Source organism: Battus philenor, unplaced genomic scaffold (assembly GCF_028537555.1).
Source record: "Battus philenor isolate CCGP_79_NKW_IND1 unplaced genomic scaffold, ilBatPhil1.0.hap1 SCAF_5, whole genome shotgun sequence".
In the NCBI taxonomy this organism is placed as follows: Eukaryota; Metazoa; Arthropoda; class Insecta; order Lepidoptera; family Papilionidae; genus Battus; species Battus philenor.
In genome coordinates, this window is record NW_027181715.1 from 157,809 (window position 1) to 185,665 (window position 27,857).

Here is a 27,857-nt window from a genome sequence, read left to right on the forward strand (position 1 = left end):
TGGCTAATAATTATCATGGCATGAAATCGGAAACGTCAATCAAAATGAACATGGCTACACTGCCAACAAGGCACCTTCGATCGATGGGTTGCTGTCAACAAATTTTTATTGAAATATTTCCAAAATAAATCTGATAATTACCGTAATTGACATTAACAGACAACAGAATAAATTGGTCATTTGTGATTATTATCGACAGCAAATTTTGCGTTGGAAATCGTTAGTAAAATAGAGTGAAAGTGTTTTATCGTTTTGTTCTATGATAGTGACGAGGCTGTTTGTGCAGTTGGGAGCATATGCGAGCGCATTTAGCTGCGAATGTTACGTAAGCAGCGGTAGCGCGGCATGTCGTGGATGAAGCGGGCCCCGGCAGGCGCTCCGCCCGCCGCGGAGCAACCGCCGCTCGGTGCGCCCCAGGTGAGCAGGTTATGTCGACAGCGACGTAAACAATGACGTGGACCAACAGCACATAACTTATTCAACCATATGATTGATAAACACTATTGTTGTCAGCGTACTAGCGTATGCGACAGTTACCGTGTTGTTTTCCTCTCATTGTACGTTTGTGTTGTTGCGTTTTGAAATTTGGTTACAGTGAAAATGTTTCACGTCCATATCTAGTTGTGACTTAAATAAACGCAGCTTTTGTTCTTTTCAGACTTATGGGAACCAACAAAATATGTACTCAAATTATCAGAGTACAGCTGCAAGCAATCAACAGCCACAGTATTGGCAGACGCAGCCGCCGCCATCCGCTCAATATAACCAACAGTATGGACAGACTTATCCACAGCAGGGCTACACTAACAATGCCAACCAGTATTACCAGCAACCTGCACAATACAACCCAAACTTTCCCAATCAAAACTTCAATAACTCCCAACAGGGCTTCACACAAAATTATTACCCAAACCAGGGAGCACCTCAGCAGAACTTCCCCTTGACTAAAGGCAATAATGATGCTTGGGAAGACAACTGGGACTGGGGTTGGGAGGACTCCTCTAAACAAAAGCCAGTGCCTGATCAGGGTCCTGTGCAAGCCACTAGTTCTCAGTCACAGGTGTGCAACAATGCTAACATTATTGAGGAGAGCTTTGCACCCACCAACACTTGGAACTGGGCAATGGAAGATAAAAAACAAACACAAGAACAGCCTTCATTATCTGTTCCTCAAGAGTCTAAAGAACTAGCTCCGGAGCCTCCAGTTCATGCAACACCAGAAGCTAGCAACCAAAATGAAAATCATTATCAAAATACTGCAAACAATCCTCCTGATAATCCTTTTGAAGAAATTAAAACATTGAATGATAAAGATGCAGTGAAAGAGAGATTACCAAATTTGGCATTGGGGAAAAGGTTTCACCTTGAAAACTTAACACCACAGTGGTCAATAGAGTCACAAATGTCGCAAGAATCAAGTGATGGGCCTCATACACACTCTGAGGGTACTTACAGAAGTGAAAATCAGTCTAGGAATTCAAGCAAGAGTAGTCCAGGGGTAAATACAGAGAATTCAAATTTTAACTACTCCCAGTCTCGAATAGATGAGATGTATCCTCAGAGCACAGAGTGGTCAAAACATTTCAATGAAGATGCAACAGTAGTAGATAGTCAGAAGAGCAGCAGCAGCAGAAGAGAAAGTCATGACGAGTTATCCAGTTCCATGCACGAAATGAGTCTATCCAATGCTGACCAGGTTGTTTCTGATGGCACAAAAACAGATAATGAATTTGATCAAACATTACCAGAAAACTTACCACTTCCTATTCAACCACCACCACCTGCCTCACCAGAGTTTGTACAGCAGGTACCTTTAAATATATCTCCTGCTTCATCTTTGCCACCTCCTCCGCCACTGTCAACTGCAAGTCAACCTACTTCTACTATGCTATCCTGTTCAGCGCCACCTCCCAATTTTCCCCCACCTACATCATCTCAGAACCCATTTAAACATGCAGGTCCATTTTCCCATAAGAATATATCTAAAACACATACTAATATCCCTTCACAGTCTTTCCCGCCACAGATGTCCAATACAAATTTAACATCACCTGCAGTTGTGAGTAAGATTTCACAACAAAGAATGCCTGTCGGTTTTGAGGCCAATTTGGAAACAACGCCCGACAATTCTGAAAGACCAGATCAACCACAAGCAGCAAACTTTAGACCAGTTCCTGTATCACAACAAATTCCTGACAATTTGGAGGTTGCTCCGCAGAATGACAGAAATGAGTATTTACAAACGGAGCACCTGTCTAGTGTAGATTACGGTGAAAACACAGATTTTAGCAGAAACATACTGCCTCCAGGCTTAAAAAGGATGGTTGTAGGCCAACAAGAAACAGAATATGGCCAGAATCTAAACATTTCTGGTGATGAACCGCCTCCTGGGTTGGCAAGGATGGTTCCCGGGCAACAAACTGAATCTGATGGGTACAATCAATCTAGCGATAACTACATGGACCGCCATGTCGATGGTCAGTTAACCGACAACACTGTTCGCCCGTTTAGACAAGCCGATGGACAGCAAACTCCGGACTACACGCAGCCTCCGCCTGCCAGAGGTCCCGACCGACGACCGATTGGACTGGATCGCATGGTTCCGGGGGAGCCGAGCAACAACGAGTACATGCAGTTTCAGGGCGGCAATTACGGTGGTGCCAACGAACCCAGGGTCGTCACCGGCGTCGACCACGACTACCCCATGCACGCAGATGCGGGCCCCTCGGACGTACGAGAGCAAAATGTCGACGGATCAGATTACTCCGAACAAACCGTACGGAACCCAACGCGCAGCATTATTGGATCAAGAGAAGCGACTAACGACCCATCGGTGGACTTCGGCGCTGCACCCGAGGAGCAGCAGCGGGAGGTGACGATGGAGGGAGAAAATTTGCAGGACCTGAGTATCATATCTGGAGTAGAAATGACATTCTCAAGGGAGCAGATGTTCGACGTCGTCAGTGGCAACGTAACAGAAGTTGGCAAAGACCGGGGCCACGACGCCGCCGACTCCGCGGACTACGCGGCCAGCGGCTCGCGCAGGCACTCCCTTAACCGGACGAACACATCCGGAGAGGACTCCGAGCGGGACAGGGCGTTCAAGTCCTCGCCCAGGAGAGACAGGGACAAGAATAAACCTTCAAGAGATCGCGACCGCGACAGGGAACGGGACAAGGACGGACGTTACTCCAGCAGAGGCGATAGGAAATATGACAGGGACCCCGACAGAAGGTCAGTAAGAGACGGCCGGAGGTCCGAAAAGGATCGGAGAGATAGAGACAGAGATAGGGATAAAGACCGGGAGAGGCGCGACAGAGATAGAGACGTCAGTCCCGACTCGCGCAGGCACAGGCGAAGCACCCGCAGTCGCCGCTACGAGACCGAGGATACGGACTACTACAGCGACCGTGACAAGGAGCGAAGGTATGGAACGACATTCATATGATTAAAAAAATAAACCTTTACCTCCATAACTGACAATTTGCCGGCAGTTATGAAATGTATAAGTTACAAATGCAAATTAGTAACCGGGCGCACGCCTCAGTTCTCAGTCAATTTGCGCGGCTTCAGCCACGTTTCTTATAAAGTCAGTGATTTTGTATTAAACACATAGTGGACGTATGCGCGATGGTTAATGTGTAAGGTGCGACAGGCGCTACCGGGAGGGCTCGTACGGCTCCAAGCCTCCGCGGCCGGACGACAAGGAGCGCCGCCGCTACACGGCGGAGCGCGGCGAGCGCTACGACGAGCGCTACGACGAGGCCGGGCGGCGGCGCTCCGACCGGCACCGCGACCGCGACCGCTACGAGCGCCGCTACCGCGACATCGACCCCGCGAGGAAGCACGGCAACCTGCGCCGCGACGACGACGAGCGCCGGAGAGGTGAGTTTCCCTTCGAAACATCGTGTCATTATTAACGCGAGCTCCTTAATATCTTAAATATCTCTCATAGTCACATTCAGACTTTAAAGGACATTCATATCCGAGCGGAGTGAACATTTGTATTCACATCGCAATGTCCGGTCCCAAAGCGCGGTGCCGCCGCGTTTTAATCGGCTAATTACAGTCGAGTCCGCCGTGACGCGACGTCGCATTATTTTGTTTCGTTTTTTTCTTTTCCAGTGACATTCTCGAGGGACGCGAAAACTAATAATTGTAAGGGAGAAGGTAGATTTTTGTGTGGATTTTGCACGGCCGCCTTTCAAAGAGCGTGCATGTGCGTGCATCCTGTTAATTGCGATCCGCTTTTGAACATTGCAGGGCTGTGTGGCCGAATGCAGTTTATTCTTTGCCTTTTCTTATAAAAAAAAATCATTTTTCATGTCACGGATAGTGGTGTTATACATTTGGAACATTTGCTGTAAAAATAACGCTTATTGGAATTTAAAAAAAAACGTCTAACAGTGACATTACGCGCGTGACGTCGATCGTACAGTGAAGTGAAATGCATTTTACTTCTCTGATACTTAGGAACGAAAAACAAGCACACAGGTCTGATACAGAAACTATATTATGTGTGCACTTACGAATATCACGTTGTTTATATATCGCGCGCTTTCGCCACTAAACGAATATTTCACATGAGCCGGACCTTCTCGATAAAAGGAAAATTCAAGTTTTAATTGAAATTTTACAAGACCGGGAAAAAGTGTATTTGCTTATGATAATTATTCATTCCACGAAAAGTTATTTTTTTATTTCTAATCGTTTAATCTTTTTTTTTATTATAATTCTTTAATTTAAATTAACTGTGTCCAGCACATCGTTTTAAGACCTTTCCACTTTGACCATAAGTTACCAACGGGACCGATTACTGCACGTTGGAGGGAGAGTGACTCCTCAAAAAAAACTTTTTCACTTCTAAAAAAATTAACTCATTGTTGCGGCGCAAGTATTTTGTAATAAAAGACGATTGGAATTTATTTTTTGCAAAGGCGAGTTCAGGTAACGTGTACAGTGCTTCACTACAGTTGATACTATTTTCAGTTTAGTAGGCTCGCTTATAGATGACGAAATACTTACGAATTAATACATACGTATAAGGATTTCTTTGTGGAGTGGTATAATTACCTGCTAGTTTTTACATACAACGTCTTGACCGTAATAAAAAATCCCAAGAAAATATTTTATATTTATTTGCGCCATGATGACGTGATATGTATTATAGACGACTAGATACACTGATTCTTCTTGTGCCTTTGAACCTGCTACTGTTTTTATTTTTATATAAGTAAACTACCAAGTTATATTTTCTCTCTCTTAATTGAAGGGTTCTTGTCCGCCTTTGACCGACGAGTATGCTGGTGGAAAGCGAGTTGGTCATTGGCTAGTTCTCGTAAATAGAATTCGACTTAATTTAGAATCTTTATCTAGAATCGCACAGTTGTATTGTTTGTCGGGGTGATTTTACAATCAGTAAAATTGGTATCTAGGTGACAGTCGATAGATGATTCTGTTTTAGTTTACGCATCAATTTTGTTGGAGATATTTTAATGTAAATGGTTCTTAAAAGTTATTTACACGTTTATTTTTATTCCATTTGGATTTAGAAGTAAAGAAAATAGTTCAGTTTTCCGTCTTTTGATTATTTATATTAATAACAATTTGTACAAATAATCGTAACTACATTTTAAGTTCACGTTGCAAAGGTAAAAATCGCTACCATTACAGATAATTGTACATAACACATGTAACACATGTTTTTGTTTTTTTTTGTTTTTCTGCATGTCGTTTGGTTAATTTTGTTGAAACCATCAACCTGTAGAAACTGCCAAGCTGCACCGGTCGACCTGAGTTGGCTAACATTTGTCATCTGTCTTTTTTTGGTTTTTATAAATCATGACGGGCAATTTTGTATGAGACCACAAAAACGACACACCGATACACAGTAATGACGTCATATATGTGTGGAAACGAACAATATGCCATATGCCCTTGACCAATGAGACCACAGAGTTTGAAAAAATTATATTCATATAATACTAAGTCATTCTGCTACTCGAGCGCTCGGTTGCCACAGATAAAATATATCTTTAGATTTCTTATCCGCTATCGAAGTATATCAAAATCTTAACGTAAATATTTGTAGCAGTGTGACCTCTTTTAACTCTATAGATATATTGATCGATAGTTTAAATAAATACATTTAAAAAACTTTTAAGTTAAACGGTTTTTTGATACCCATATTGTGGTGGTTGTGGAAAAATATGTACTTAGTCCGCCATATTGGAACGGCGTCTATCTTGAATTTTAAATTTTGACATAATCATCGTGTTTTACTAGTGTAGCCCTTTCATTTTATACCCATATTGAAGGGGTTAAGGAAAAATATATAATCCGTCATTTTGTATCGGCGGCCATCTTAGATTTATAATGTTATTGATTTTATTATATTGTATTGTCATCTAAATTAAATGTGTGTACCAAATTTAAGATCAATCTGACAACGGGAAGGTGCTTAAATATCAATTTCTAATTTTGATCCAAATAAATTCCGTACGGGTCGAACTAAATAAAACCGTTTAAAAAAATGTTTTGTGTACAGATTGATTTAATTTTATATAACGGCGGCTCTCATATATTTATCTACATTAATTTCTTGTAAAAAGTAATGACAGAAGTCAATATACTTGATATAGTACATATACATACAGTACACGATCAGACAGGCGCGTGCAATGTTGACAATTAAAGATACGCATGGGCGTGCTGCGAGCGTCGCGGGCGGGGCCGCGCGGTCACGGACTCGCGTTATATTGGCATTTCTGAAATTCCACACCGTCTCCACGATCAACCATTCCTCACAATATTAAATAACACCGAGATGAATATATCCCTGATTACGTATCTTTTATTAATGTCCTCTTTAAGATGAAATATATTCTATTCGTCTTATTGTTTATTAAATTGTTTTACAATTTGTATAATGGCGCACTCAATGTCCTATTGATGTACGATTCCGGCTCATATGTCAAAAAAATTTAGCAAATCTTTATTGGAAATATAGTACCGCAATACGTAATCCATATTTTCTATTAAACTTTCTCGTCTCCCGCTAATTATAGAAATTAACGCTTTTTCATTATTTAATTGGTGTAGGCCAGTATTTTTCGACGTTTTCTTGTGTCATGCCCCACCTGAGCCTTCTTCAGCCCCCGTGTACCATACGTCATTTTTATATTAAAGCGAAAGGGTTAAACTTGTGTCGAGTCCACTTTTGGGCGATACGTTCCAAAACACTGATAAAGTTTTAAATACCGTTATTTTGCATGAGAAATGTGAAATTATGTTGACGTGTTCTCATTTCAAATTGTGGGGGATTTTTCTGTCTTTAAAGGCTTTAAAATTCTTTAGCGTATTCTTTATACGCTGTTAACGATAATTTAATGGAATCAGGCGTTACCTCGCGGAAGTCCATCCTAAGTAAGAAAAGGACCAATATTTAGCCACTTCCGCACATGCAGTGGTAGTCGTGCAATGAAATGCACCGCCCGCCAGCCCACTGATAAATGCGTATGCGCAAACAATGCGAATCACACAACCGCCACCGCCAAATTACTCAACACGTGTTTCACCACTCCACGGGGCATCTTCAGGAGCTATGTTACACCGATTAATGCCAGTAGTTGACTCTGTGTTTTGCACTAATCGGTGTAACGACTACCAGTGCATGTGCGGAAGTGGCTAAATATTGGTCCTTTTCTTAGTTAACGATAATGTTTACAAATTTTGACACAAAATGATTAAGCGAGATATAACTCACGTGCGATATATTTATTCTTTATTTTTTTTTACTTGATGTGGTCTGATCTTTTAACAATGTTGTATATAATAAATTTTTGATGTGTGTAATATAAACACAACAGAGGCAATATTTACAATGTAACATTTAATGTACTGTTAAATTGTGCACTGCTCGTGTAACTTAAAAAATGAATCACTGTTGTGTGGTGGACAGTACTTTATGCCTGATTATATTTGGTTTTTCTTATATGTAAATGTATATCAAAGCCGGTTTTAATATAAATGTCAATATAAGATAACTGAACTAGTATTAGTATTGTCTTGTGTGCTTGGTCATACATTGTGATGCGACGTTACGGGCGCAGGCGCAGGTTCGCGCCGTAGTGAAAGTGTTACATAAGTGGGTCGGCAGTGCATTGGCACGCCGATGCCGACATCCTTTATGTAAATATTAACATTTCACAACCTATATATATATTATTATGAGATCTTCTATACACGTATAAAACCAGTAATTAATTTAAAAGAAATAAATAAATATATAAATAAAAAATTGTTAAATCTTTCGACAAATGTACATAATATTATCAATAAATTCGCTTGAAATATAGAATTATCATTAAAATAATTAAAATATTTAATCTAATAAGTGAAACAATCCTTTTACAGTGTAAAGGATAACACATCGCCTCCCAATGGAAACGGAGTCCTAAAATCGGCTCTTAATAGTGCTAATAATTAGTTTTTAAAAAAGAAGTCTACGATTAATGAATTTTTTAATGCAAGGAGAAAAATAATGATAATCAATGAAAACACTTGTTTTAGAGGCTCGCGTTCATACAATACAAAGCCGACGGCGAAGTCTTCGTGTCTTTCTATCAACACATATCACATATAATATCACTTCTACAGAGTGATTCGTTTTAGATATAAAAGCTGCAAAGGGGTGAATGTATAGCATGTGTGTCAATTGTACGTTACATCCCTCAATGACAAGTTATTGGCCTGTCGCATTCCTATAGAAAAAATAAATTAATGAAACATGTTTCAGATTGATCACTATATATGGTGATTGAAAATAGATGTAAAGATCCTAAACCTTTTTGCTCTCAAATGGGCTAACCAATCAACACTGTACACCTGCAACCAAACATCCTGTATATGAACATAATCTTTGTTTTTGTCTTTAAACATCTGTAAACAGTTTTTTAAATGCATTATTTGATTCCAAAAATACCAGCTACACATTATGAAAAATGTGAAATGAAATTAAACAAATTCTAGGTAGAAACAACGAGAGTGAAACTTAAAATATATTAAGGTACTTGCCATAGATGGCTTGTGTTCCAAAGGGAACATATAACGGCAATGCTAAGTCGGTCGGCTGTCGATTCCAGGCGAAACGTATTCTTCTCCGTCACGTGCGGGCTCGCGCGAGGCCGTGCCCACAGACGAGGACGCCGCGGAGTCAGAGCGCCGACCACGTGCGCGCCGCCCGCGCCCAGACCGCGACCACGACGCCTACTACCACGGTAACCTTCCACGAACACTTGAACACTTTGGTCACGTAGTCTCTGCAAAGACATCCTGAAGTCAACGTTTCAGGAAGTAAACTGACTGAATAAAGAGGGTCTAAACAGGTATTAAATACAGTCACTCAATGGAGTGTCCGTCGAAGCGATCTAACAGCTCGACGACCTCCCTATCTGGTGAAACATCACTCCAGCATTGTTCCTTTACGAGGTGCTAGGCCAGGCGCTTCCTCTTGTCCGCATATATCTAAATCGCCCGAAAGCAAGTTGTACTACATGTTCTAGGGTATCTTTCTTTAGGAGGTGGAAACAATGGTTTCCTTTGGGGGAGGGGGAGCATCAGGAGATAGTTTATTAACTAAGAAAAACGCGTCTTTTTTATTTTCGCTTTGTTATTGTGAAATACACAAGTTGATGTTTTAGTTGTTCCACAGCTGGGTATGGGACCTCGTACGGGGACCCGTTCCTGCTGCAGCGGCAGCAGTACTCGTACTACGAGCGGCTGCGGCGCACCGACCCCGCCGCCTACATGCGTCTCTACAAGCAACTGCTGGCGGCGCCGCACTCCCTGTACGCGGAAGGTGAGTCAGGTCTCCAACACCTGTTCATCTAATAAGCCTACGGGAGGTCTGTGACCGTCTTAGTTCATCTCTTGGGTTAATCGTCGATCGGCTTAACATTCACAGCTGTTTTCATCAAAGGTTGTTTCAAAAAGCTTCTGCTGAATTTAAATAATATTGAAGTCTTGGTATAAGACAGCGACATGCCATGAACTCATATCAAATAGAACTATTATAAAGATTAAAACCGAAATGGCTTTCAATCATTACTAATCGTTGAAAATCCTCGAAATAAAATGTATTTTTGACCTCAGGGTACGGGTCCATGGGCTACGACATGCGCGGGGAAGAGCGCGCCAGCGTGCACTCGGGCCGCTCCAGCGCCAACGGCCTCAAGGGCAACGACACGTATGTACACGCGCACACGTGCAATACCGTACAAACACACACACATATACACACACACACACACACAGGAGAGCAGGCCACCTAATCCGCACCGCTTTGCAAAAAGATCATAATTATAGGCTTTCATGTATATACAAAGAAACCAACTGATTTTACATTCACCACACTAACCGCGACCGCACCAAATAACATCATGCACACATTTTTTCCCGTCATTCTAAATCACACATAACATCATTACATTTTTTTAAATATCAACATTTGTAAAGAACTGGGATTCATTTACAAGTCAATTGATCTAACTTTGCGTTCTTTACACCCGGTTTCTCATGTATCCTCGGGCACATAGAATTCAAGTCTTCCTGGGACATGCTCAGATGTATTTTTAGCAATTTATCTATTCAATTAAATATCTGAAATAAAAAATATTATTTTTGTTTTATCTTTTATGGTTCACTGCTGGGACAAAAACCTTGTCTTGGAAAGGAGAGTAATAAGTCTCATTGCATTTCCAAAATCTATCCGAGATCATATATTTATAAAGTTTTCTCTACATCATTTTTCAATATAATTGTAAGTATGATTTATATGTAGCATATAAATCATACTTACAATTTTTTTTGCCTTACCTAACGACAATTTAATTACTTATTAGATATATAAAGTTATTGTATGGTCGAAATGTATAAATTTACAAGTATCATGATCATCAAGTTGCAACATAACCGCTTTCTCCAGCAACATTCACTACCCGCCACCCATCGACTCCACCTTGTATAGTTGTAAATATTATCATAACATATACAATGTGTTTACTGCATTTTGAATGCTTCATGGGACAAGTTATCACCTCATCGTGTTCGGTTGATCATCAATCATGAGATCATGGACTAGCAATGGGGGACGGTACCCCTTTTACTTTTACTGCGGCTTTGTAGTGGGATTCATAAAGATTCCTGTAAGAACCCTGTAAGGGTTATGTAATATCTTCATTTTTATGTGAAACATCTGGACGAATCAAATAATTATATTATTGTTATTGTGTAAATAAACATAAAAAGAAATGTTAGATTTTTTTTTCTTAACAAAGCTTTTCATAAGTTTGCCCTTACAGTGCATTTTTTGTATAACAAAATTGATTGAAAAAGAACGAGTGTTCACTCATTCTTTTAAATCCGCATTCAACAAAAATGGCGGCTTTGGCTCATGTTATCTAATTGGTTGAAGAACTGCAACTTTTTTGTAACAAAACGTGATGAAGGCGTTAAGTCTAGATTTAATTGCAGTAGCCGTTAGTAGGTCTGGTTCTTATGTATCCTCTATAATCCCTTCTACTGCGACCTAATCGAGGGCTTCAACTAACACATACAATATTAAGTTATTTGCAAAGCGTCCTACCGTTCTACATTTAGTTAGATGGAAAGATTAGGCGGGTTGCGGGGTAGTGCGTGGTAGTGCGGGGTAGTGCGGTGGGTGGTGCGTGGTAGTGCGGTGGGTAGTGCGGTAGTGACGCGGTGCGTACTACTGGTAGGTACTACGGCTGCCGCCTGGACGCGGGCTCGCTGCGGGACGCGCCCTCGCTTCGCACCGACTTGTCCGACAGGTATACGCTTCGCGCTGTGGAACTCTGCACGCAATCTAAACACACCTGTACATACTGAACTTATATTTGATGATCAGTGATCTTTTGATTTCAAAGTAAATCGCTCCTCCACTCCTATTTGGCCATAAATGTTAAACGCCTGTCAATGAAAGTGTTTACATTGCGTTCAGAATTTCTTTCACAGTTGCTTTTCTAACTTAACCGGCCATATTGATAATGCATGTCATCGCCCTTGATTTGTTTTCATTCATCTTTTCACCTCCTTCACTGTTTCATATTGCATACACCAATGTATCCATTTGTTATATTTCAATCTGTGAACTTTTATTTAATGCTAAATAAGTTGCTACAAATTATATTACAAAGTCGCTCTTATATATTGTTGTAGACAGTTTCATTTCAACTACTTTTTACCTTCTTTGTTATTTGGAATTGCGGGTAGTTTTTAGGCCTGGTCCATATCTACATCCTAAAACGAATTTACGCATTGTAAAGTTTTGACACCATAGTGGGTTGTGCAGGGATCTGAACACGGACGCTTCGCTGAACCTGCACCTGGAGGAGTCCACGGTGCGCTCCGAGCGCATGACGCCGTTCAAATTCTCAACGGCTCACATCAAGGTATACTTTACTGTTTGAAAATATAGGCCTGAGGCGGGACCCTTGCAAAGAGTTTTTTTGCCCAAGTAATTATGGATGGTTCCTATATAAGTTATAAGTAGCTAAATTATCATTAGGAACTATTTCCAGCATCTTACTTGTGAACAAGGAGGTCCAGTTTGCCGTCTCACTCGTACAAGTATCTGTCTCACTCTTCCTTGGTGTGCTGATGGTGGTTGGTTGGCAGGGCTGCGTGTCGGCGCGACACTTGGTGGTGGTGCAGGCGGCGTACCCGGTGGACGGGCGGCCGGCCACGGTACAGCTGGTGCCACTGGCAGCCGCCGCCGCTCACCACCCCCACCGCCAAGAGCTGCTCGCCTACCCAGGCCCGCTTATCAAAGGTGAGAGGCAGTACTACACCTGATGATGTTTCAAAACAACGCAACCTATATCTAATCAAACATCCTTAACCCTCAATCATGGGTTTTCACATGCATTATTTACAGACTGCGAATGTTACGCAACTGAACTGTTGGAATATACACTGGAAAAGTTGTAAACTAAAAACATGTCTATTTAACCAATGATAAAGTAAAAAAGTCAATCAAAAATTCTGGTTCTCTAAGAAAAGTAATTTTTAATTTTAATGCTGTTTTGTTCTCAATGATAAAAGAACAAATAAATTCACCAAATACTGCGAAGTTATCGTTTAATGTGCATCAGAGTTTGTGCTTTTGGGCTGCAGGTGTGACCCACAAGAAGAGCGTGATGGAGTACTGCGGGGCGTGCGCGGCGGCTGCGCGGGGCGCGGGCCTGCGCGACCCCCTCGGGCACGTGCTGCTTTGGGAGCTGCTGGCGCTGCTCCTGCGTCAGAACGGGGTTTGCACATAACCTTCACTTTACTACTAACTGATAAACCACTCTATCCAACAATAAGACAAATATTTGTTCTTTACAAAAAAATTGCTATGTTCAAATGGTCATTTACATGCGGTCTTGAATCGTCAATTATTTTAACATTATAATCAGTAAGCTACCACTGGCTCGGTACGCTGATCTGCTAAGAGCCGGCCAGAAACACTGTAGTCACCCTTTTTAAATTAATTTTAATAATTTTCAATATATACGTTACAATAACATATTCAATCTAATAATAAATATTGAATACTACAACAAGATCTATTCAATAATATACATTGAATTTTGGATTTACAGCTAAGACACACCAGTTTTGAAATATCTTGTAGAATTTTATTACACACTACACTCAGCCCCATGAAGGATTCGTTAACTTTACTTTGGAAAAACAACATTTACATATGTATTAATATAATAGGTAGTCTATTACATAGTCCGTTATGGAATGTTAATTTTATCGACAAGAACAAAGAAACACTAAAGCTACTGTTTTATCGCCAATTTTACAATATTACGCCATAACAAGATTTTAGTAAATTCGTATCTTCACACCTTATTTCTAAAGCCTTTGGATGGAGAAGTCCACCTCTACCATTAACATTAATTTTAGCCTTAAGACGTTCACTACTTGACTTAGGTCTCCCCCAAAGAAGTACAATAGGATCTATTGAAAGTGGCCTGCGTCCATCATATTCTGGTCAACAAGTTGCCTGTGTGAATGGACATTCTACTTATATTTCTTATTGTTGATATAACTTCTTAATATGTACTGTGGTTTGTCATCTAAGCCCTTTCTTATCGACATATTTCAAGTAATTACAAGGTACGCTTACGGAATGGTGATCGTTGCAGATGGTGGTCGGCACAGACATCGCGGAGCTGCTGATGAAGAATGTGCGCGAGCATGAGTACCAGCCCAATACCGCGCCGCGACCAGGTCAGTGTTCTTATGGGCTTTAGACTATCTAATGTCACCATCATGAGTTCTGTCGACCACTCCAATGAGGAAATATGTGCGTGTTAACAGGACCTGGAAGTCACCTTTCATCATCACATTGCAATCAGCAGAGATTTGCAATTTAGTGTATGACTCTCCTTCGTACAAAAATCCGCAAATCTCTGCTATGTTAGAGTTATAGATGTGGATTCAATAGGAAGTAAATCTTATTACCTGTTTAAAAGAAGAAATGAAGAAAGAAGATATTTTTTGTATATGAAATTTCTCAAGAATTCGTCCTGTTGATCACTACGTGCCGATTGCACCACAGTGCGTTATCATAAAAGTCTGGTTGCGTGTTTTTCGCAATACATTGTGTTGATGTTGGTTGCAGGAAGCCGCCGCGACTCGTCGGCGTCGCGCGAGGGCTGCGAGTCAGAGCGCGCCTCCATCGTGGAGCGCTCGCCGGCCCCGGCCTCCGCCCCCGACGCCGTCCCGTCGCCGGGACCTGTCGACTACACACGTAAGACAATCATAATGCACTTGCAATCAATCCATCCTCTTTGGAGCAGCGACTGCTCTGACAATTCTCTTTTCTGTGCCGCCGGTGCGTGGTTAACATCAACTATACGACTTATTTGCCCTTCGTCTACCCGTAACCTGTATTATAAATATTTAATGCACCCGTCCAGTTAGCGATAAACAATCAAAACCCTTATATATAAATAAAGTAAATTAAAACCCAAGAAAAACTACCTTTGAGGTCCGCAGACATGAATTCATGTCCGACGAACATTTTCTTGAATGTTTTTCTTATATACTTTATCGTTTATTTTTTTCATTAGAAAAATTGCCAACGTATAACTTAAAGGATTATTTAGCAGCATGCAATTTGACATGAGCAGAAAAAAATATTGACGTTTCCCATGGTCAGTTTAAAAAAAGAGCGCTCACGGTTGGTAAATTAATAATCGAAACTTTAATACAAAAATAAATTAAATTAAAAGTGTGCTTCCCTATAATGTTGTCATTAAATATATTAGGTAATGCTCGCAGTAAACTTAATCAAGATATTTTTGGTGATTTTAATGTAACCATTCGTTGTAAGATAACGTTAAATAATTTCTCTATACCAGCTCTCGAGGAGGAGAGCTCCCCTCAGCCGCCGGTTGTAGACGAACGCACGGCGTTGGACCGGCTGCGAGAGCTGCTCATCTACGGCAACCGACAGGAGGCTCTCGGTGAGTAACACCAAGTGATCCAAATGTTAATGTTATCCAAACTATGCTTGACACAAATGTTGACCCTACGATTGCAAGTAAAGAAAGCTAGAAAAAGTGGAAGAAGGCCTTTCACACCCAATGGAACACGTCAGATATATATGACAGGCTGAGTTCGGCTTTGTATTTATAACAGTGCTGCTATATGTCGTTATATATACCAAGTAGTTAAACTCTATTGTGTTAAACATTTCCGACGCGCCAAATCAAATGTCGGATACCATAGTCTAGTGTTTTGGCACCTGTAATTTGTCATTACTTGTTAATTCAGTTCCAATAGAATGGTATGACTTCGCCATTGTTCGCAATCATGATAGGTTCCCTTCATAAAAACTGGCATATTACTGACCTGGACCATAGCACCTGTGTGATTCCAGTACGCATTGGGCTCGCGTTCAAAGAGGAGGCCTGGTAATACAAGTAGTATATTATATGATATAGATATTTTAGTTTATGATTTGCACGGTTCGCAGAGTGGGCGATGAACAACAAGCTGTGGGGGCACGCGCTGCAGCTGGCCGCGTACAGCGAGCGGCGCGTGCGGGCCGGCGTGGCCGCGCGCTTCCTGGCCTCCGTGCCGCGCCGCGACCCGCTGCACACGCTCTACTCGACGCTCTCAGCCCGCTCGCCGCCCGCCGCCACGGTACGTCCCACTATACCCCCACTATCGTAACATACAACTTGAGACGAAGTTCACGCGTGGGGACCCTTGACCCTTGTCACTGTTTGGAGCGTCCGTCAAAGCGATCTACGATCTCGGCGGTCTTGAGAGACTCGAAAATTTAAATATGTATACAACGACCCGTGCTGAGATTCCTTCGGGAGGGTCTCAGTTTGCAAATGACTTTTGGACATCAGTGATGGGACATAAAAAGAAGTGGTGTCGGTGTACGCATACTCATATACATGAGAAAGTTAGAGAGAGAAAGAACAATTAATTACAATCTAAAGTTACACGGTGCAGGTGTTTCGTAGCGTTGTAAGGAACGCGTGTGGTTCTTTTTGCAGTGCGTGGCGGACGAGCGGTGGGGCGACTGGCGGCCGCACGCCGCCATCATGCTGTCCAACGGCGGCGCGCGGCCCGAGCACGACCGTCGCGCGCTCACGCAGCTCGGTGAGACCCTCCGACTCGTAACATATCCGTTAAATCAGCTTACCTTCCATTTGGATCATTTATTGTGGTTACTTGTGTAAGCCAAAAACAATGAAAAAAACCCAACAAACATAAGTATTTTTTTAGTAGTCAAAAGGCTTTCATTTACATAGACTATGTTTAGATCTAGCTATTAATATACCTGCTTTTGCTGAAAGAGTCTTTTGGGCATATTATACATGGCAAAAACGTGAGATCCCTGCAGTACAACAACCGGCTATATGTCAGAATCTTCACCCCATAATAGTAACCAGTATGACATAATGCTATGAACATACTAAAATTAACCAATATTATATCTGTGTTTGCTTACAGTTGAGGATTCTTTACTTCAGGGCGAGTTTAAAAATTTCGTAACTTTAAATTGAATAACGTCTTATACTTACTAATTATAGCTCCCCAGTTCAATCTTATTTAGTTTTTATCGAACAGAGTTCTTCTCACATTTTTCTCAAGATGTATTAAGCTATCACTTAAAGTGATCCCATGTGATTAATAATATAAGGAAATATCTGTCACAATGAAATTGCGGATAAAGTTACTGGTACTCCAATAAAATGCACAGTGAGATTTGTGATGTTCATTGCAGGGGACAGCCTAGCTTCTCGCGGGCTGACGTTCAGCGCGCAGTTCTGCTACCTGTCGGGCGGCGTGCAGTTCGCGCGGCACCCGCTCGCGCCGCTGCAGTCCCCGCCCACCGGAGACACGCCCCCAACCCCTGCGGCGCCGCCCCGCCTCAGCCTGCTGCTGGCCGAGCCGCGCGCCAACACGCTGCAACAGTTCGCCACCAACCAGGCCATATTCGCAACAGAAATCTACGAGTATGCGCTATCGCTCAGCCAGGAGGATTACGTGATTGAAGAGCTGCAGGTAGGTTCACTACCCGGTCTATATGAACACATCTATCCGTCTTGTGTATATTTGGTGACCTATTGATCCCCATGGACTCTTAGCCTAGAACTCCTTACAGCAACAAAGCTCGACGGCTTTCCTCAGGAATGTCAGTTGAGGCCTTTATATTGCGTTTTCCAATTGGGGGCAGCCAAGCTCATAGCTGGGCGTGCGGGGCCCAAGCGAAATCGTCAGTAATCAGTCGAAACGTGCTCCATAAGGCCAAAGTTCGGCTCGTTCGGTTGTTATTACTGGATAACCTGGAGAAGTTGATTATAATCCAAATGTAATTGACGCGAGTGTTGTGTCGCGTTGTGTGCAGGTGTACAAGCTGGTGGCGGCGTGCCGGCTGCTGGACGTGGGCGAGTGCGAGCGCGCGCTGGCGTACGTGGAGCGCGCCGCGCGGGCCGTCACGCGCGCGCCGCGCCACTACCCGCCCGCGCTGCCCGCGCGCCTCGCGCACCTCGCCGACAGGTGCGTCCCCACACCATCACACCTCTCTCACATCTCTTCACTGCCTACGCTCCTTAAAATCAAAGTCAAAATAGCTTTATTATCTGAGATCATTACAATCGTCAGCTGTGATGTTGATGGTAACACGCGCACTTTCCTGTGGCTCTGAGGCCGGAATAGTCTTGGGTCGTAAAACCTTCGAGAGCGGATTAGAAGGCTAGTCATAAGGGTTTATATTGTTGAGAGGTCTTCTGAAAGTAGTTATTTGAACAGCTGTGTAAATCAATATTACGTTGATACTATTCAGCATTGATCGCTGTCTGGGATAACTGACTTCAGAGGGTTGGAGCGATTTTAGAATTAACTCCAGGGTGCGGGCGAAGGCGTCGCTCGCGTAGGACGATTCCTTCAATTGCTTCCCATTTCCTTCTTAAGTATAAAGCTAGTAGTTGTAAAATTTACAATGACGTGTACAGGTTGAGGTACTACGACCCCGCGCTGCAGGAGGACCCGCCGCTGGTTGACGATGCGGAGCCCGACAGCGCGGAGCCCTCGCCGCGCCACCACCAGCAGTGGCTCGACGACGTCAAGAATGTCGCCACCATGCTGCAGGTGGGTGGACAAACATCACATAAATTAATTACTGTTACTAACTGCATCAAACTCTTTTTTACATCGATAAGAACGAATACATTTTTTAGCACAATACTAATTTTGACACTGCTTACAGAAACTTTTCCATGCAGCAACAAAATATAATTGAGGAAATACCATAACCCATCATACACATAAATGACCAAACCATCGGTTTATTTATGCTCATAGATATTCAACATGGATTTCATTATTACTTCTTCAGCATGGTTTTTTGAAAAAAATATTTAGTTTTTTCATCTGACACAAAATTTTTAGAGTGGAATATATTCACAAATTTACCATATGTCACTTGTATTTTTTTAAACTATTTTTTACGCCCATTCCATTATCAATTCATTTCCATTTACAATTCAATTGTAAAAACTGCTATCGTTTCGTTTGACAGTCGGAGGGTTGGCAGCACAGCACACCCCAACCGCACCAGCCGTCGCACCAATACCAGCAGCATCAGCAACACCAGCAACCGGCTTATCACGATCAGGTGTGTGTAATACAAAACTCAATTCATCAATTCGTTCAAAGCTCCCAACGAGACACACTGCAGAAGCAATGTGAATATCTAAATGTCTAATAACTTTCAGCAGACTCTGCAATACCAGCCGCCGGTCCAGACTTACCCTGAGGCGGAGGAGACTCCAGACTACGCCGCGCAGTACTATCAGGGACAGTTCGCGCAGTCGCAGTACCCGCCGCCAGAAGCCCCCCTGCCGCAGCCGGAAGGAACCTACGGCACGCACGAGCACGCGCAACAGCACGACGACCCACCGCCGGAGCAGCAGGTTGCGCCGCGGGAGGGGGAAGCCAGCTACTCGTACGCGGAGGAGCAGGCCTCCACCTACGCCGACCCTTACTGGCAGAACGACTCGCACTACGGATATGGAGAGGTGCGTACCCGGGATTTGCTTGCTTTTGGTTTCAAAGGATCTTTACAATAAGAGTGAACAAAACTGTACTTACGTTAAATAAGATATCGGCATTCTTGAATTTTCCACAACAGATAAGTCTGTTGCAACAAGTTACTTTGCTACTTTGGGTGATATGGCACCTTTGGTTTGGGTGAAGGGATAACTTTTTAATTTTTTTCTCATCCTTGCTTATTTCATTTGACGAACACGACGTACTGCCGACACTTTGTGGTAGTTTAACGAATTCCTGTCGCGTGTTTTGAGAGTAGTGCCCCGTGAGTGTTGTTATTGTGTGGTGTGCTAACGCGTGTTGTGGGGGCAGCGCGCGCACGCGGGCCTGCGCCACCGCAGGCCTCCGCACGCGGAGCGCCTGTCCGCCCCGCGCGCCCAGCCGGCGCCGCCGCCACCGCATCGCTCCCTAACACCGCCGAACAGGAAGATCGCCACGAATCCACCTCACCCATCTACACCAAAATCGAAGCTTTCTGACCTGGATATTCAAGTAGCGAACAACCCCAACTTGGTGAGGAAGTCTATGTCGCGCTCGCCGCGGCGTCCACCGCGCTGCGGAACTCTCATCACCGGTACAGTAGACGCCTGGTCGCAAAAGACGATGGACGGCGCCTTCAAGCCTCTGGTATTCGGCGGCACCTACCCCATCGACGAGCCGGCCACTCCGCTCGAGAATTCCAAACAGATATGCGACAGAGAGCGCGCAGGGCCGGGCGGCGCGGCGCCGTGGGATGCGGAGCGGCACCGGCGCGCGCTGCGGGAGACCGTGGAACGCAGCCTGGAGCGCTTCGAAGCGATGATGACGCGGCGCGGGGCTGCCGCTCGCCACCACGCCCCCACGTTCGACATCGACGCGCCCGCGGACCTGTTGCAGCCCCCGCGCGACGCGCGCGCCGCCCGCGGGGAGGCGCGCTACTACGTTGCCGGGCCGAAGACCTACGACATCGACGAGCCCGTGCCCCTCATATGATAACATAGTGGATGTACAATTGTGTTTTTTGTTTATTGTATTTATTGAATGTTATTAATGTTATTACTTATTGCATTTTAATAAATTTGTAAAATTTTGGCCAGTTGTGATGGAGTTAGATCTCAGCGTGGAATTTACTTTATTAATAGTCAAGAACAGAGCGAGTGCACCGCGGTGCTGCAAAACTTGCTTCTCATGTTTAATGAGCATGCTGCGAGAAATATTGGAGATACCAAACTCTAAGCGGTGTCAAAGCTACTCCTGTTTGTATTTACCTGGTGGAAATGCCTTCGCACACCCGTCCTTGCGATAGCAAAGACGGGTTGTGTTGCACCCATTGAAATCCCATCGATGTTAATTATTATGAATCATAAGCTTCGAGGGCGAAAATAATGCGTGTGTTTTCTTTTATCTGAAGGGAGGGCATCAGACTGTAAAGCGCATTTTAATTCTTTGCCAAGAAGTATTAATAAATCCACAGTCTGAGACTAAAACATTGAATTATTACAAGTTCAAGCTCTTTTCGACCCTTTTACCGCAGCCGCATCTTCTGTGCGTCGCTACTTAGTCCTGAACGGGGGGAAAGTGCATCGCAATCGCCTTCTGCTACAACTCTGTTCCAAAATCCACCTTCTCGCCTCCAAAGAGAGCTGCACTCCAAGCGGCCTGCTCGAGTTTTTTAGGTCGCTTCATCGGGTCGCGGTTACTAAGCGAGTCTTTTCGCCTCGATAAGGCAGGAACACACGTTCCGGGAAGTCTATCCTCGTACCATCTGGTCATTAACGCCCTCTCCGGCCAAGGATTTTTCCTAATTATAATTAACTGAGGTAATATTGTTGGTATTTGCGCGCCTATGGCCAGTTTATATTGTTGAATGTATATTTATTATATTAATTAATGTTTCTGCCGTGATAATGTACATGACAGATTTGTTTACAATCTCAACGAACGCGTCCATGACTAGACTTCGACAAGTGTTTACAAGCTGCGGAACTTAGTTGTGGCCGCTATGATAACTTGTTAAGTATCTCAGTTTTGAACGTGATAATCATCTGTGAACACAACAACACTGCGCCGCTGCTGCAGCTGACTCTGCGTGAATCTCACTAATATTTTGTTTTAATTATTGAACGTTACGTTTTCGCCTTATTGTATTTATCCACTGACCATGCTTTGGATGTAGATGTATTGACTGTTATTAAACCTTTTGAAAAATCACGTTTTTCATTTCACCTTTTTACACTTTAAGCACGAAAACTACAATAGGCATACATCTGTCTTAACGGCAGCGTTAGAATGTACAAGGTGCTCTTTCCATATTGATAACCTCAGCAATGTGCCCAAAAGATAATTGAAGATTTCTCACTCTTTCTGTCTTCGACAATCAGTTATGGTAACGTTTTGGTGTTCGGTCAAGAAATATCTGGACTGACCAGGACCGCGTATAGTAGAAGCATTCGGATACGCCCATTTCCAGAAATGTATATAAATAGACTTGTTATAATGAGATTGCTGCTGCTGCAAATATTGGGTTAGGTTAAGTGCGGTCATAGCTGCAGATAACTAAGACATTTTAGTGTTAGGAAGTAAGAGTTCGATCTAGAATTTAAAAGTTAGCTCTCTTAATGTTTAAGCTTGGACAGAATTTAAATCAAAGGATAAAGAAATGATACCACTGCAAGAACTCGCAAATACCCTTGACTCCCTTTGTTACAAAGTAGAATTTGGATGTAGTGGTGATGAAAAGTTACTAATGGGCAACTTCCGTAGTGATTTAGACCGGCTTCTCAAATCCAGAATTCAATAGTAAAAACTGCTTCCCTACTCACAGTTTTTCCGGCAATGATGTTTTTGCGTTTTTTTTATTTTGGCGATTTCAAAGATAGTTTGTTTTTAAGATGTAGACCAAAAAGATTTTTGGACATTTAGGGCTGTAAATTAAGTCATTTAGACAATTGAAATTAAATTTTAATTATGCATAAAGATAGTAAAAGTTATATAAACATAATATGTATACCGACGCTGAAATATTGTATTTTAAGTATTTTAACTCGATTGCAGGCAGTGACGGGCGCAGCGGACGAGGGTACGGAACCCCGCCCCACCATCACCATGCCGGGCACCGCCCCCACCAGACCTTCGCCCTACGCCGACTACGACGACGACCGACCGTCCAGCACCGACGCTAATGTATGTACACTCGCACCTGTACTTGAATAGTTATGTGTAATCTTTACAAAAGAGGAGAAGAATTAATTGCCAAATGTCTTGATAAAGACAAAACTTGAGGATAGCTCGTTAAATTGGGCAATTTCAGAAATGAGTTTTGGTTGTGTTAATAAATAATTTATTATACATATACGATTAGAAATTTTACATGATCGCTTACAGTATTTAAATATGAGCCCGTGATAATTTGTAAAAAACAAGCCTGTATTTATCAATATGATGATCAAAAGTAGGTTCATATAGGTATAGACATGGCTGCGGTGGTCGTGTCCGTACACTGACCAGAGCGACTGGTAAGTGCCACAGATACAACAAAAGTAAAAGATCTTTGTTGTATAAATCAATTTGATTTGCAAACAGAAATATTAGACTATTTGTTTCTTTCGCACCGGACCATCTAAGCCTGGTGTTTTAATATTTTAGCAGACAGGGGAGCGCGATGCAGACGCGAAGGGTAAGAAGCAGGAGGGCAAGGGGAAGGAGGACCAGGGCAAGGCGGAGGGCCGCGGCAAGGGCGGCTGGTTCGGTGGCATCTTCAACAAGCTTTCGCTGCGGTCGCCAAACCAGATGATCCTGCCTGACGACAAGAACCCCACCGTGAGTGTGCGCCGCCCAGCGCCCACGCTGCTCTGATACACTTCTCTCTCTCAAGTTTTATCTTCCTTTCTGTCTTTCATTCGTTTTATCTTTTATCCTCTTGTTCTCTTACTATTTGGGATTGGGTGTACTTATCCTATTTCTTATCCAACCCCCCCTTTTAGATTCAACTATATTCAGAGTTATTATTTATATTTTATAGACAAGCAGTTGACAGATGCTTTGTTATATTTATGTATTAACCTGTATAGTTATAATGTTTATAATAATATTTATATATGTACGAGTATATATCTATTTTGGTATAGTGATATCTTAATAAAAATATTTGTATTTTTGAGTTTCATTCTCCCGCCCGCAACTTTTTTTTTGTGTTTATATTTACACAGATTGTAAACATTTACATACATATATAAGTAGTCTGTTGACAGGCGTCACTGATACATTTTATTTATGGAACATTTTCAAACACTACATTTTGTAAGTTTGCCTCTGTACAGTATGATTTTATGATGTATTTAACAGACATATACATAGTGGGCATGAACTCGTGTGTTGCTGACAGATCGTGTGGGACGCGGAGCATAAGCGCTGGCGCAACCTGGAGTCCGACGGAGACGACGCGCCCCGCCCGCCGCCGCCGCCGCCCTCCGGGCCCCCCGCGCCCGCACCACCCGCACCGCCAGCACAGTCAGTCCTTCTTTAACCTTAGTTGTCCTACTCACACTACTCTGATATATAACAAGGTCATTCACTGCATGCGTGCAGCTGTCAAACGAACAAGCAACCCGCTTACAGGAAACAACTACTTTTAGCTTATATGCAGTTTATTTGCAAGTTAAACATATTATTGATATTTAACTATATTAATTAAAACATAATATTGTCGACTTTGTAACATTTAAAGTGAACGCTTTTTTGCGATAAATACCACTGGAGCCCAATTTGACAGAATCAAATTTGAAACAAAACTAGAAAAATATTACTAATGGTTTGGTTAAATATTTAAATTTATTTCATGACTCTTGGGCATTACAAAACAGTTTATTTTTTATGAGATTATTTATTTTGAACGTACACTGTTGAGAACAAAAGAATTAGTATTTCTATGGACCCCAGAGACAAGTAAATAATGTTTTATATTTCTATTCTACAATTTTTATAAACACCAACATATTCTTACATAAATAGGATTCTAGATTTATTGTTAATGTTTGTGGGTATTAGAAATTTTCGTATATATATGATTTTCAATAATGAATTATTATTTCAGAGGAGGAGCTGTGGTGGGCGGTGCAGTGGGCGCGCCCACGGGTGTCCCGCCTGTCGCTAATATATTCAAAATGCAGAAAGGAAGACGTAAGTAGTGGAAATATATTATAATTAAATATGAGACAGTGGGTGTAGCAGCAGAGGCTTTGAATTTGTATGTGGAAACGCTTATCAGGTAGACCAGGCGTGGGTCGGCCCCCACTCGATGGATCAACGACGTAGTTAAAGACCGGAAGCATCTATCGTTTGAAAAGAATAAGAAGAATGCTTACCTCACCTACAGCTATTGCATCTAAATAAGCAGCGCATCCAACAGCATAGCTCAGTCTGTACTTTTTCTTTCCGGTTACAGGAATTTAAACAGTTTTGCTTTATTGTATCACAAAACTGCCTGTTACAATGAAAATACATTACACGTAAAACTTTTGTTAAGATCTAATGAATCCGTATACAACCTTAAATAACACAACACAGGCAAAATTTAAACTAACAGATAGAAGATACAAAAAAATGTATGAAATATGAATGTGCAATATTTTATCTAATAATAACATTTAAAACACTATTCGAATGTATTATTCGATACGTCAAAAATGCCTTTACGTATTTTACTGTAACGGAAACAGCGGTTGGTAGATGAGGGTAGTCCTGTTTTACCAATGATAATACAATGTATACACTCGATTGTCCATTTCAGTGCCATAAGCTAAAGTAGATTAACTCGAGTTTTGTTGCTACGCAGACATAAAGAAGTCGTACGTGGACGTGTTCAATCCGAGTGGCGCTGCGACACGGCCTCTGCCACCCGCTGCCGAGGTGCTGGGCGCTCCGCCCCCTGCGGCCGGCGCCGCCACGCCTGCTTACTTCGTGCCCACGCACGCGCCGCAGGTAACGCAACAATATGATATGATACGTTTGTAATTATTGTTGCAAAGACGCTTCGTCTATCTCTTTTGCAAGAAGTCCAATATGGACTCATATGAAAGTTTTTATTCCTGGTGCATTGCACTGAACCAGGAGTGAAGTCACATTATGTTAGCTGTACCCTTCTGTCGCACGCACGCAGGAGGCCGGCGCCGTGCCCAACGGCCACTAGCAGCGCCTGCTCCCAGGTACCGAGGACCCCCACTAGCCCTTAGTGTTGGCAGCTTCTTAGTTCTTATTATATTATGATTCCGAGATAGAGCATTATTTTTTTATAGTCTGCATCGCAATTAGTTACTGAAATGTAATCAACCATCGCTGCAGTGTTCGCACAAGTAGTAAATTGAAGCCTAACCTAATATCTCGTGTGCGTGTTGGCAATTGTGCCATCCATTGTCTTGTTGCTCAAATACCTCAGGCGGTCACTAGCGACCACTCTAGGCACGCGTTATCTGCTTTGTATTATCTATTTTGATTTTTAATTTGAACCAATAGATTTAAAAAAAAACTCGCTTTAGTACATATTATATGTCGATGATTAAAATTTTAGATACGTTTTTGGTTTTTATTATATGACATGCAAGCGAAAAACTTCTGCACTACACGCTGTACTTTTGGCCACCCCTGTATCATGTGCCGAGTGTACATATGTACCTATACACGTGTATTTATTCGTATTTGTTTCAACAGGGAGGATTCTATGATCCAACGCAGATGGGAGGGGAGGAGTACCGCAGCGGCATCTAGCGCGACTCCTGAACCATGACGAAGGAACGTTACGGCAGCTCGTCTTTCGGGCCTGCCGTCCTCAAGGACATTCTTATATTGTCTCTTCATTTCAACTACTGTTCTTTCCTTGTTTCAATCGTCCGGTATTCTCTTCTCTGTAACAAATTCATCTTCTTCCGGGCGATATAATCAAATCTATTTTATCCATTGTTAAATATTAGAGCGGAGACGAAGCGGCTCCGGCGGCAGAGTTGTTTAACGCGCCATTAAAAAAATAGCGCGAGCCGCGTGCCCGCGTGTCTATGTATCGGAGTGTATTATATAATTGGCCTCCAACGTAACGTAATTAAATGAATTGATATGTAAATAATGTTTTGATATTAGTCGGTTGCGGTGCGGCGTTGCGGACAGTTCGTATTTAGTTTTGCGCGAAGTCTTTGTTTTTGTTTTATGAGTTATCTGTATTATTTTTGAATCGACTATTAATTGCAAATGTATAGTTTGAATTGATGAGGGCGCGCACGCTCGCCGCGCCCGCGGGGCCCGTGGCTCGCCTCCGACCAGCCGGGCGCTCTCGCGAGTGCAACAGAGCACTGCTCATACAACCCCCCCGGGAGCCACGGAGCCGCGCGGGCGCGGGGGCGGCGGCGAGGCGAGGGAAGCGGATTCCAGCTGTATTATATATAATGATGAATCAATCGACACGGAATAATGAATATTTAAATAAATTGTTTACGTTAGTGCTTACATAGCGGTGTTTTAATTCACTCCTCTTTTACTGATAACAAATTTGTACACAAAACAACACGCACAGCTGGCGCGTGCGCAGGCGCCTCACAGCGTGCAGTCAACGTTGTGGCGGCAGCGGCGACTGATCTCCAAGTACCTGCAAACTGACCATCTTCAGTAGAGTTTCCGATGCAACTACACTGTTACTGAGTAAAACTCAACATATCTTCGGATTCATCAATAGTTCAAAGCTTTATATTCAAACGAAAGTTTGCTTTAAAATAGTAAACAAAACGTAATAAATTTAAACACATGATTTATATGAAAGCAAATGAGGCAGTATCCTTTTAATGTTTAGAAAAAAGTATAAAACTTGTAATTAACAAGACCAGCAACGGTACAACTGCTAAAGTACTCGGCCCCTGGCGCCCTTGTTATTCCTCACAGTTATAATGGAGTTCATCATACACTCACGGTGTAGTAAAGAATCCTTAAGACGCTCAAGGCTGATGATATGACTCGGAAATAAATTTTTCTATTGCATTGCGGACGTTGGTGAGTGAAAAAAATTTTAAAAACTTTTAAGCTCTTTGTGGGATTCGTCCTAAAGCCGGCAGGTATTGCAGGTAATGATAACACGAAGTCCAAAGTAGAAGTGTGTATATTGACTATTGTTTCTGTAAAAGTTGATGCTGTAAGCCCGGAGGTTTTTACAGCTTCACCGGTGCTGAATTCACGGAAAGGAAAGGTCT

The 27,857-nt window shown here is 42.6% G+C and overlaps 1 protein-coding gene across 7 annotated transcripts; it reads left to right on the plus strand.

The window, feature by feature from the left end:
• Positions 1-65: 65 nt before the first annotated feature.
• On the plus strand, positions 66-27,123 carry Sec16 (Secretory 16). 7 transcript variants are annotated; one of them, XM_068773098.1, is made up of 27 exons: positions 66-417; positions 659-3,426; positions 3,656-3,885; positions 4,126-4,158; positions 9,144-9,278; positions 9,713-9,859; positions 10,153-10,246; positions 11,778-11,849; positions 12,371-12,470; positions 12,697-12,850; positions 13,195-13,328; positions 14,220-14,304; positions 14,699-14,827; positions 15,441-15,545; positions 16,058-16,227; positions 16,593-16,698; positions 17,327-17,607; positions 17,951-18,102; positions 18,558-18,693; positions 19,124-19,219; positions 19,320-19,622; positions 22,687-22,815; positions 23,278-23,451; positions 24,017-24,141; positions 24,725-24,810; positions 25,466-25,611; positions 26,338-27,123. In XM_068773098.1, exons 1-27 carry the CDS (start codon positions 346-348, stop codon positions 26,392-26,394), a joined length of 6,219 nt encoding a protein of 2,072 aa, XP_068629199.1. In that variant the 5' UTR covers positions 66-345; the 3' UTR covers positions 26,395-27,123. The 7 variants fall into 7 exon arrangements, with proteins under 7 accessions (XP_068629199.1, XP_068629202.1, XP_068629201.1 ...); XM_068773101.1 differs by having other exon boundaries at positions 23,281-23,451; XM_068773100.1 differs by having other exon boundaries at positions 19,323-19,622.
• Positions 27,124-27,857: the final 734 nt, after the last annotated feature.

Bases quoted from the DNA above. Each gene is read 5' to 3' on its own strand.
- Sec16 (XM_068773098.1), top strand. From the start codon at position 346: ATGTCGTGGATGAAGCGGGCCCCGGCAGGCGCTCCGCCCGCCGCGGAG. The intron at 17,608-17,950 runs GTAGGTTCACTA...CGTTGTGTGCAG, and splicing joins ACGTGATTGAAGAGCTGCAG to GTGTACAAGCTGGTGGCGGC. The intron at 23,452-24,016 runs GTGAGTGTGCGC...TGTTGCTGACAG, and splicing joins CTGACGACAAGAACCCCACC to ATCGTGTGGGACGCGGAGCA.